Source organism: Dendropsophus ebraccatus, chromosome 9 (genome assembly GCF_027789765.1).
Source record: "Dendropsophus ebraccatus isolate aDenEbr1 chromosome 9, aDenEbr1.pat, whole genome shotgun sequence".
Lineage (NCBI taxonomy): Eukaryota > Metazoa > Chordata > Amphibia > Anura > Hylidae > Dendropsophus > Dendropsophus ebraccatus.
The window spans coordinates 37,200,894-37,213,298 of NC_091462.1; the positions used below are offsets into that span (position 1 = coordinate 37,200,894).

At 44.3% G+C, this 12,405-nt stretch overlaps 1 protein-coding gene across 1 annotated transcript in view; it reads right to left on the reverse strand.

Moving 5' to 3' along the window:
- Nucleotides 1–6,252, reverse strand: part of NFE2L2 (NFE2 like bZIP transcription factor 2) — a 69,637-nt gene extending 63,385 nt beyond the window's left edge. The window contains exon 1 of the mRNA XM_069983002.1: nt 6,151–6,252. Within this exon, the coding sequence (XP_069839103.1) occupies nt 6,151–6,183 (33 nt within the window). The 5' untranslated portion in view covers nt 6,184–6,252. The remainder of the gene's footprint in view (nt 1–6,150) is intronic.
- Nucleotides 6,253–12,405: the final 6,153 nt, after the last annotated feature.

A 12,405-nucleotide genomic window follows, 5' to 3' on the forward strand; every position in this document is an offset into this window, starting at 1 on the left:
GGCTGCCACACCTGAGATGAGTTTGTCTCAAGTTTGGCTGTGCAGTCAGTGGAGGACACCGGTGACACTAGAGAAGAACACCAGGGAGCACAGACTTCTCCAACAGTGAGAAGTGTACACTAAAGCCTCTTTTACATGGGCCGATTAATATTGGACAGGGGCCTTCGGCTGATAATCGGCCTGTGTAAAAGTGTCATTAATCAGCTGAGGACCGGCAAAACGCCTGCTCATCGGCTAATCGCATTTTTTGTGGAGTTTCAAAATTTCGGCTGCACATCTCCCTCTGTAAACAGGAGATACGCAGCCGATAGCAATATATTTAAATGGCCGTGAAATCAACATACTGATCGCTCGTGTGGCCCGGCCGTGTGATTTATGTACTACAAATGAGCGCCGATTTTGCTGATTGTCGCTTGCTTGTTTCCTGGCATTGACAAATGCGTTCTCTTCCCAGCTCTATGGCTGGAACTAACTCCTAATGTAAGTATATGGGACCATCTTGTGATGCAAGTACACAGAGCAGAGGGAAGCGCTTAGCTGCATGCTTCTCCCTGCTCATTCTAGCAATAAGCCTAGAGGCCCCTACCAGTTTTTCTTTCCTTTTCCTGGAGCAATGAGGAACCATACAGCCTCGTAACCAATACAACCAATCAGTGGTCTCAGTGGTCACAAGTCATTATTGAAATCAGAAATGATGAAACCAGACGCAAAAGCCACGAGCATATGAGGCATGTCATTGCTGCTGGGAAATAAAGGCCGCTGCGGACCACCACAGCATCGGCACTGGAGCCGCAGGGGATTTTAAATCTTATTTGTTATTTTAGAACATTTCCAGCAGCCACTTTCATTTTATATAGTCTTGGACATCCCCTTTAACTACTACATCCCCTTTCATTCGTACCATATATGTGCAGAAATACAGAGAGATCTCTCATATATAACTGGAACTACCCTGTTGCCGGCACACTTTCTTCCTGACTTTATCCAGCTCCACATAAAGTGAGTTGTAATAATAAAAAAAAAAAAAAAAAAAACAAGAATTATGGCTCACTGGACAGTCTGAGAAATACAATGCACAGAGTCACTGGCTTAGAAGAATCCCTTAGTTTGTACTGTCGTGGCCGCCAGCATTTCTCCTGTTTATAATCAGTTACAGTAGAGTCAATGCTGATTCTTCATTGTAGCGGAGAAGATACAGGAAGACAGAATGTGAGACGAGGCACATACTGTAACATCATGCCAAATGCCTTCTCCTACTGTTTAGTCTGCAGGAAAGTCATTTACCGTTCAGTCTCTGAGTACAGATTTATTCAGTTATGTGTTGGAGAATTAAAGGGTTTATCCCAAGATTAAAAGTTAGGATAAACTAACTAGAGGGGGTGTACACCCACTGATCACAACAAGGGAGGCCCACTGCCCCTCAAGTAAATAGAAAAGCAATGTGAATGCTTGACCAGTGTTTAAAGGGAACTCCGGTTAAGAAAGAGTTAACCCTGTTTAATCCCCACCCATTATCTGAGCTTGTTTGTCATAGGTTTCTATTACATGAACTGTGCCGTTTGTCTGCAGCACATCCTGACTCCCCAAAGCTGCTGAAAATCCTCACCTCCTGGTCCACTCTGTCTCCACTCCGCTGTCCTCCCCCTCCCTTCTGAGACAAAGGTCACATGACCGCTGTCTCTTTTGTGTATTTTTTTTTCTTTATGGTATTGCTGGAGTTCCCCTTTAATGCATGGGACTTCCAAACATAGCTAAGCACAAGGCTTCTATGGCTTCCTCAGATGGGTTTTCTTTGCTAGACCATTGCTAAATCCATGCCAGTTTATGGGTAATATTTTGCACAAAGCTGTTGTTAGGAACCGGACAGCAGGACAAGACAAGACAGTGAGCCCTAAGCTCAGCCCATGCCCTCTGTCCTCTACCTACTTGCCACTATCCGCCCTAAGATGGCGGCGAGCAACTGGGCGGCAGTCCCTGCACTGGCTAGGTGAAACACAAATACAAAACAGACAGACAAACACAATGAAGAATAGTCCACAAGCCGGGTCACAACAGTCGGGCAGCAAAAGTACAAAATCAGGATCCAAAGGCGTAATCAGAAAACAGGCAATATGATCAGGGGCAGGCAGCAAGCAAGGGAGGTCAGAGATACAATGCAGTAGTCAGGAGATGCAAAGAAACAGAATCCACAAGCAGGCAGAGACTAAGTCAATAACCAGCAATAAGTGCACAGGCTGAGGTTTGTTATATAGGAGACCAGGGCTCTGGTCCTGAACGTAATTGGACCATCCCCCTGATCTCCAAGCACAGACACCTGAGAACAAGACAGATCCACTGGCAGGAAGACCTGTCAGTCACAGCAGAACCAGAACACAGATTAACCCTGACATGGCCAGACAGAACTCAGCAGGTGAGGTCGGGTGTGTCTCCCAAAGAGAGCAAATAAACCAGAGTTCACACACAGCAAAACAAAACACAGAACAGAATAAGAGAATATCAGCGCCTTCTCGGCCGCACAGCACGAGCAGAGGGACGCATAACGCTCCGCAAAGATACCATCCTGACAGTACCCCCCCTTTTATGAGGGGCCTCAGGACCCTCACAGGACTCAACTTCACTTAGAAGATTGCCATCTGACTCCCATTCATCAGAAGAAGAGTCCATGGCATGGAGAACAGGCTTACTGACAGGACGAGCAGAAGAACATGATAAATTCACATCAGATACAGGCAAATCAGGTACAACAGAACTAGAAATATTAATTTCGCCGGAGGGTACCTGTGCGCCCAAGTGACTTTCCTGGGAGTCACCTGGACGCCGATGATCTGGGTGCAGGTTTTCTTGCCGCTTGGGCCGCTTGTGGCAGAAACTGATGTAATGGCCGCTGTCACCACAGTAGTAACATAGACCATTGTGTCTCCGGTGTTCTCGCCTGGTCTTGGCGTCTAATAGTCCCAGCTGCATGGGCTCGTCCTCAGGAATAGTAGGGGTAACAAGAGGGGTTTTGACAGAATAGGAGACAGATTGTTTAGAAGAGTCAGAGTCTACTCTCTCCCTATGTCTGTCACGGAGCCTGCGGTATATACAAATAGCTAAATTCATGGCCTGCTTATGGGTGGAAGGATCTGGGTGTCCTGTCCAGGCATCCTTAATGCCATCAGACAACCCCTGCTTAAACTTGCATCTAAGTGCAGGATCATTCCATCAGGATGGAACGCACCACTGGCGGAACTCAGCACAATACTCCTCCACCGGTCGCTTGCCCTGTCTCAAAGTAGTCAACTGCCTCTCAGCTGCTGCTGCCCTGTCAGGGTCATCATAGAGTAATTCCAATGCAGAGAAAAACTGATCCACAGAAGACAATTCAGTGGCATCTGGAGGCAAAGAAAAGGCCCACTCCTGCGGAGGTCCTTGTAAGAGTGACATAATGATGCCCACTCTCTGGCTCTCATCCCCAGAGGACCGGGGACAAAGCCTGAAAAACAACTTACATCCCTCTCTGAAGATTCGAAAGGCCCTTCTCTCACCTTTGAACCTATCAGGAAGCTGCACAGGAGGTTCTGGGGGAGCAGCAGCAGATAGCATAGCATTCTGGCCCAGGAAAGACTCTACCTGCTGCACCCGTTGCGTAAGGTCCAGAACAAGCTGGTTGAGACTTTGCATTTGCTCCACAAGAGCTTTCACGGGGTCCATAGTCAGGTGGGGAGAGAGAAAAAAAAAAAAAAAAGTAGGACTGATTATTCTGTTAGGAACCGGACAGCAGGACAAGACAAGACAGTGAGCCCTAAGCTCAGCCCCGCCCACTGTCCTCTACCTACTTGCCACTATCCGCCCTAAGATGGCGGCGAGCAACTGGGCGGCAGTCCCTGCACTGGCTGTCATGATCTCGCCTGAAAAGGCATCAGTGCCACCCTCTGCTGCGAAGATTAGACCTCTGCGCCAAAGACTGCGATTTTGGCCATAATCTTCCATTTATTCTGTGTTTAGTTTGCCTTGTTTTTGCCCTGTCTGAACTGTGTCTTATTTCTTCTGGTCTGCTAATTGTTTTCCCTGACCCACCCGTGTCTGTGCTGCAAAGTTTCCTCTGGTCATGGAACAGTTAACCTGCCTTGCCTCAGTGATTGACAGCTGGTCCCTCCAATCATCTTCTGGACTTGGTTCCTGGTGTCCTATTTAAGATTTCAGCTTCTGCCTGTGCCTTGCCGGTTATTGACTTAGTCTCTGCCTGCTTGTGGTTCTGTTTTCTGGTTTCTCCTGATTCCTGCTTTGTATCTTTGACCTCCCTTGCTTGCCGCCTGCCCCTGACCTTATTGCCTGTTTTCTGACTACTCTTTTGGATCCTGATTTTGTACCTTTGCTGCCAGACTGTTGTGACCCGGATTCCTGACCATTCTCATTGTGTTTTGTCTGTCTGTCTTGTCTTTTTGTCCCACCTAGCCAGTACAGGGACCGCCGCCCAGTTGCTGCCCTAGGGTTTAGCCTAGGGGGGCAAGTAGGTAGAGTCAGTGGGCGGGGCTGAGCTTAGGGCTCACTGTCTCTGTGTGTCTGGTGTCACCGGTTCCTGACACTGGCTAGGTGAAACACAAATACAAAACAGACAGACAAACACAATGAAGAATAGTCCACAACCGGGTCACAACAGTCGGGCAGCAAAAGTACAAAATCAGGATCCAAAGGCGTAATCAGAAAACAGGCAATATGATCAGGGGCAGGCAGCAAGCAAGGGAGGTCAGAGATACAATGCAGTAGTCAGGAGATGCAAAGAAACAGAATCCACAAGCAGGCAGAGACTAAGTCAATAACCAGCAATAAGTGCACAGGCTGAGGTTTGTTATATAGGAGACCAGGGCTCTGGTCCAGAACGTAATTGGACCATCCCCCTGATCTCCAAGCACAGACACCTGAGAACAAGACAGATCCACTGGCAGGAAGACCTGTCAGTCACAGCAGAACCAGAACACAGATTAACCCTGACATGGCCAGACAGAACTCAGCAGGTGAGGTTGGGTGTGTCTCCCAAAGAGAGCAAATAAACCAGTGTTCAGACACAGAAAAACAAAACACAGAACAGAATAAGAGAATATCAGCGCCTTCTCGGCCGCACAGCACGAGCAGAGATACCATCCTGACAGCTGTTCTCCTTTTTATAATTTATCTGTGCACATATGAGTTGATTCTTTTTGTGTTGACGTTTCTTTGGGGAGGTGCATTATATATTATCTCATCAGGTATGGTTTATGTTCCCCATATACTGTAGGTATGCAATGACCCCCAGAGATTAGCTGTAAGCTGTGGGAAAACCTGGCAGTAAGAGCTCAAATTCCCCACAGCACTCCCACAGGGGAAATAAGGTATTACACTATTTCTATTAGGATCAGTGTGCAGAGTGTGTAATGCTGGACGGGACAGGTCATCCAGAAAGAGATATACTCCTTGTAATTGCTGACTGTGTCTGATCAGTGCTATCAAACAAAAAGAAATATGTATAATGGGCAAAGGTTAAACTTTATTGGTACACACAGGATAAGGCATAATAAAAACATGAATAAAAGTCATAGACATGGCAGAATGGTCAAAGATACATATAATACCATGCTCCTAGCAGACAGAAAAGTGTGGGATCCCAACATTTCTTACACAGGAAAAGAAGTAAATGTCACCAAGTTGGAACCGTACATAGGAAAACACGATATAATATACACATTGCAGACAATGAGGTAAAAAAAGGAGGGAAATGGGAGAGCCCAACCATACCTAACAACCTTTGAATTTTTTGGCTTAAAGGGTTAGTCCTCTGTGAGAAACTTAACATCTGCAAGACCACTTACAATGCTTAGATCAGGGATGGGGAACCTGCGGCCCTCCAGCTGTTGCAAAGCTACAATTCCCATCAAGCCTGGACAACCAAAGCTAAAGCATGATGGGAATTGTAGTTTTGCAACAGCTGGAGGGCTGCAGGTTCCCCATCCCTGGCTTAGATGGTTAGTAAGTTAGAAGTATCATTAATCATAAACATCCATTGACACACTAGTAACAGAAGGATTACCATATTATACAGTGCAGTTCTGGTAATATTAAAGGACTATTGGCTGAAAGTTACAACTAATGGGACATTATAGAAGAGAAGAAACTGTAAAGAATCCTACTGACTAGATCTGAAGTCCGCAGCCTCCCGGCTTTCATTGTGTGCTGGCTTCCAGGGTGCGGTAGGCAGGTTTGCCATAACTTGTTCTGTTCTATCTCTGACAAATGGAAGGTTGTAGGGATAGAGTGATTTTTTTTTTATTGAGAGGAGGGATCAGATTTATTTTACCCTCCCTGGCTTTATGTAGGGGCAGGATGATTTTAGAAGACCAGCTAAGATGTCTGGTTACCACTGGGATGGTTCTTAATAATTTCTGAAAGTGTAGGGTTCTCCAAGACCACTTTTATTTCAAATCAACTGGTGTCTGCACGTTATACAAATTTGTAATTTACTTCTGTTTAAAAATCTCAAGTCTTCCAGTACTTATCAACTGCTGTATGCCCTACAGGAAGTGGTGTAATCTCTCCAGTCTGACACGCAGCCCTCTGCTGCCACCTTTGTCTATGACAGGAGCTGTCCAGAGCAGTAGAAAATCACCATAGAAAACCTCTGCTGCTCTGGACAGTTCCTGTCACAGACAAAGGTGGCAGCAGAGAGCACTATGTCAGCCTAGAAAGAATACACCACTTTTTGCAGGACATGCAGCAGTTGATAAGTATTGGATGACTTGAGATTTTTAAATAGCAGTAAATTTACAAATCAATATAAGTTTCTGACACAAGTCGATTTAAAAGAAAAACATTTTTGCCAGAGTACCCCTTTAACCAGCTGTCAAACATGAATTATAGTATACGCTTGGTCAAATAGTATACGCTCAGTCCAGGATTCCATCCGGCCGCATCAAAAACTGACATGTCTGTTTTCTGCATTGAATAGCGGCCGCACAGAACATGTCAGTTAACACAATGGAGCATGCGGCTCCGGCCACACGCTCCATTATGTGCAGCGGTGAATTGGGATGCGGGCGCGTACGGGTGCACTCGCATCTGACTTTACCAGAAATGAAGAGCATACCGGCCAGGATGATCTTCTCTGACACCGGCCATTCTGTGACGCGGCTGGGTCACAGAATGGCTGGTGTTATACGCAATGTGAACATGGCCTATAAATGTATACACAACAATGCTCACCCCTAGAGCCCACAACTGGGAAAACAGGGGGTCTCTACAGTTCATAGAGTCAAGATCAAAGGGTTACAAGCCTATTTTCGTATAGGAATCACTTCCCTCAACAATAGAAAATCCTGACGTTGCCTTTATCAAGCTTAGTCATGTGCCTAATGTAATGAATATTATCATACATAAAGATATAATGAAGGTCAGTGTAAAGTATTTTATTCCCAAGGAAATAGTGTAGGTGTATAGGAGGTTACTAGCGTTCCAATAGCAGGGCTGTTTCACCTTTTTTAGGGTTTAAAAAAAAAAAAAAAATATATATATATATATATATATATATATCAATCTCTGTTGTTGATAATCCTGGTAACAGCATAGTGTACAATACAATTAAAAAGGAAGTGCATTGGTTTTGTTTAAGTTTATGTTGTACCCACTTATTATGTATAAATGTTATATAATATAAATGTTATATAATAACATAATTTAGGGTGTATTGACTTAAAGGGGTAATCCAGAGAAAAAAAAATTAAAAAAATTTATTCAACTGTTGTCAGAAAGTGTTAAAGATTTGTAAATTACGTCTATTTAAAAACTCATCTTCCACTACTTATCAGCTGCTACATGTCCTGCTGGAAGAGGTGTATTATTTCCAGTCTGACACAGTGCTCCTGTCCACGACAGGAACTATCCAGAGCCGTAGCAAATCCCCATAAAATTTTTCTACTGCTCTGGGCAGTTCCTGACACCAACAGAGGTGTCAGCAGAGAGCACTGTGTCACACTGCAAAGGAAACTCCACTTCCTGCAGGGCATACAGCAGCTGATAAGTACTGAAAGATTTCTTGAGATGTAATTTACAAACTTGTATAATTTTTTGACACCAGTTGATTTAAAAGCAATTTGTTTTTCTCTGGAATATCCCATTCATTGATGTGACACTTCTACGTGAACTTTAAAGGGGTACTCCAGAAGAAACAAATTCTTAACCAACTGGTATCAGTAAGATTTTTAAATTACTTCTATTTCAAGATCTCCAGTCTTCCAGTACATATCCATTCTATCCATTCTTTATTCCTTTTCCACCACTGTGCTCTCTGCTGCCACCTCTGTCTGTGACCGGAACTCTCCAAAGCCATATAGGTTTTCTTTGGGGATTTCCTGCTGCTCTGGACAGTTTCTGTCATGTGCAGAGGTGGCAGCAGAGAGCACTGTGCCAGACTGGAGAGATTACATCACTTTCTGCAGGACATACAGCAGCTGGATATTTTTAAATAAAATCATATTACAAATCTGTATAATTTTCTCATACCAGTTGATTTAATTTTTTTTTTTTTTTTTTTTTTTACTATGAGTACCCCTTAAAAAATAAGGATATTAAACCTACTATTTGTAATTAAGAATAAATAAAGAAATAAAAAAAAATTACAAGAAATAACAAAAATTTACATCTAAAATCCAAAGTGTGGCTTTATGTTCCTGGATCCCTATGTAAATTTCTGTACAGGTTCCAGACATATTAGTGGTGATTTTTTTATGGGTCCCCTCAGGCAGCAGGGTGGGACGGCTACCTCTCACCTCCTATAGCTACACCCCTGTATATAATTACTAATTGTAATGTTGTGTAAGTGCGGCCATTTTCTCTTCTTTGTTATTATAACAGAAATAAGTGATGTAGTGAGAGAAGGCTTTACAATGAAGAAGCCTACCTACGCCTTCTGCTAACTAGTCTGTAACTACTGTATGTAACAAAGTCCATTCTGCAATGTGGCAGAGATTTCCTGACGTTATGTTTGACTATTGTTATCCCCACGTTCTAGCGTATATCTTTTCCTTGTGTAAATACACTTTGTGTTGCTGTAACTGAATGAGAATCAGCTTTAGCTCCATAATAATGTGATTTCTTATCAGTTTGTTAATATGGAATCGCAGAAACGGCTTACGAGGAAAGAATGAAAAGCTGGTTTACCAAGCTGATAATCTGCAAACATTCAGAAGCAGCTAAGAAGTCTACAGCCCGCCCACTTACTTTATGTTTTACTGTACAGATGAGCAGGTCGAGTCTCCAGAATCCAGATTCTTTCAGAACTTTGCAAAAAGTTTGGTCCTCCACCGAACCAACCGCATGGCGGCCGCACATCCAAAAGATGAAACAAAAAGATATTATCTGCTGTTTGAGCTCTCCTGGTGTCTTCTTGTGGCTCTCCAGTGTCTTCAGCTGCCTGTACAGTGATGGCCTGCTCAGCCAATCACTGGCTGACTGGGACAGGACAGCACTGCGGCCTGTGATTGGCCGAGCGGGCTGTCACTGAAGAAGATGGTACTGGAGAAGAAGGACACGCGGGAATCGCGGACAAGTAACTATGATGAGTGACCTTTGGAAACAACGGTAAAACAGTTAAAGCGACTCTGTACCCATAATCTAACCCCCCCCCCCCCCCCAAACCACTTGTACCTTCGGATAGCTGCTTTTACACCAAGATCTGTCCTGGGGTCCGTTCGGCAGGTGATGCGGTTATTGTCCTAAAAGACAACTTTTAAACTTGCAGCCCTGTGCCCAACGGCCGTGGCTTAGAGTATCTGTGCCCTAACTTTGCACCATCCCTCCGTCCCTCCTCCTTATCCTCTTCATCATTAGGAATGCCACAGGAAAATTTTCTCCATACTGAACATTACACAGGTGCCTTAACGATTAGCCCATGTGCCGGGCTGACACAGGTGGGGAATAGGAGGCAATCTGCCTGGAGCATTCCTAATGATGAAGAGGGCGGGGAGGAGGGACAGAGAGGTTGTGCCAGCCTAATGCACACACAATCTAGGCCACGGCCGTTGGGCACGGGGCTGCAAGTTTAAAAGTTGTTTTCTAGGACAATAACTGCATCACCTGTTGAACGGACCCCAGGACAGATCTTGGATTTAAAGCAGCTATCCGAAGGTACAAGTGGTTTGGGGGGTCAGATTGTGGGTACAGAGTCACTTTAAATGCCTGCAATCATTTTGCTGTTTTAATGTGGTTTTTTAAAGTTCGGTTCGGGACAAACCCAAACTGTAGTTTAAAGGGAACCAATCGGCCCAGTTGGGCTGATTTGGTTCCCTGGTACACAGTATAAAGCTCCTGTGCAGCCTGCGGCATGTACCAGCCGTGGCTGCAGCAGAAGCTTTATACCGGAGAAAATGAAGTTTTAATCGGCTGGTGCACAGAGGGGATGATTGACAGGGAGCGAGGCCAGTAACGGGCTGGTGGCTGGCCAAGAAGTAGCTACCGTGTTCTTCACCCACTTATAACTACCGATCACAGTGGCTCTCAGGAATGAGACTTTTGACATGTGTGGACAACATATCAAAACCTTAAAAAAATGACAGTAGCACTTTAAATCAAGCTCTCGTATGTAACCCACCCATGAAAAAAAATACTGTAAACAATGTTTTCACCTTTCACCCTAACCCATCAATATTTTCCTGTAAAATTTTAACAGAAGTACAAGTTGGGACTCGAGCTTTGTACCAACATCTACACAACACACATCTCTCCATCTAGGACTAAGCAAATACTGGAATATAACCACAAACTGTACAAACCAGCTCTGAAAATGCGAATGTGTTTACAAGGGATTATAGGAACAAAGACCTTTAGGCCTAGAAAAAATAATTCACTGTATGTTTTCTTAATATGGAGGGTTGTAAAGTACCTTGGTATATACATGTCTATAGTGCTGGTTAGTTAAAAGGGGGACTCCGGAGGCCGCTTGTTTTGGAAACAAGCGGCCTGTAAATGTCACGTCTCAAGCCGCTCCACAGACCAGGAAGCGGCCGAGGACCACAGACTGGAGTAGTGCTGGAACCGTGAAGGTTAGTGGACGTCATTGCCTTCATCCACCCCCTCCCTGGCCATAGCAGAAAAAAACCCTCCTGCCCGGAGTACCCCTTTAATGTTGTTATCAAAGCAAGGGTTAGAGCTGTAGATGTATATACTGTATACGTGTAGTTTTATGTGTTATATTCTTTTACTACTGCAATTGATAATGAACCTAGATTTGGGATTGCATAAAACAAATGGAGAAGTGTGATAGTCGTGTTCTCTTTTATATGACATCTTTATGTTGCCAAAAGTATTCTCGATTAAAGCGGGATTGCAAAATATGTAGAGAAAATGTTAGAGAGTGTGGTGACTCTCACCAATTCATAAGAGGCCCTGCAACCAAATGAAGCGTTCCAAACAATTTCTAGGCCAAAAAGCAATCTCATTACTCTTGATGAAAGTTTCGCTGTGATGCCAGTCATCAGCCACAGGGCAGGATTACTTATTTATATAGTAATGCTGGCACCACTACAAGACTTCGGGAGGCCAACAGGTATAAACAAAATAATCACTATAAATGACTGACCACCTCATATGTACTAACATATAGAGGGGTATGGTTGGCATCTCACATCCTCCCTAGTCACACTGACCATATAGTATTGTAACAGTGTCCTAAACCGCAGTCCCGACACACCCATGAATTTGGGTCATAGACACCCCTGCTAGTCACACACTAACAATAATTCTCCTTTGAAACATGTCAGATCTGACAATGCTTGCTCCTAAAAAAAGAAGAGCGCAAGTGGTCATGTTTATAGTGAAATATAATACGCTGCATTCATACGTCCCTTGTTTGCTCTGTGAAGCACGGACAGGAAATCCCTGTACTGGAGTGTATCCCAGCGGGACATGATGTATGAATATCATGCTGAGAGCAGGGAAACTGTTTGAATGTTCTTGCCGCTGTAATGACACAGCTGTACGGCTGTGTCATTAACAGTTTCCCTGTTCCCAGCATGATATTAAAACATCATGTCGCACTGGGAAACACTCCAGTACAGGGATTCTCCATCTGTGCTTCACTGAGCAAACATGGGACATGTTAATGCAGCCTATTGTGGTTTCCCACCGCGGGTGTTCTTTTTTCTTGTGCACCTGTCACAAAATGATGTCAGTATTTTTTATATGTATGCTTTTATGTGTTGCACAGCTGAAGTTATTAAGATATCTCTTCTTTTCTTTTTCTTGCACACATTACACCAGTCACAGGGTACCTTACTTAGCCCCTGTAGGAGGCTACCTGGTGGGAGGAGGTATAGCGTCAGTTCTTACCCAGATTCTTGTGGGAGAAGGACACACAGAGCAGATGTCCCTGCTGTAGCCAAGCCAGGGCCTGGCTGTGCT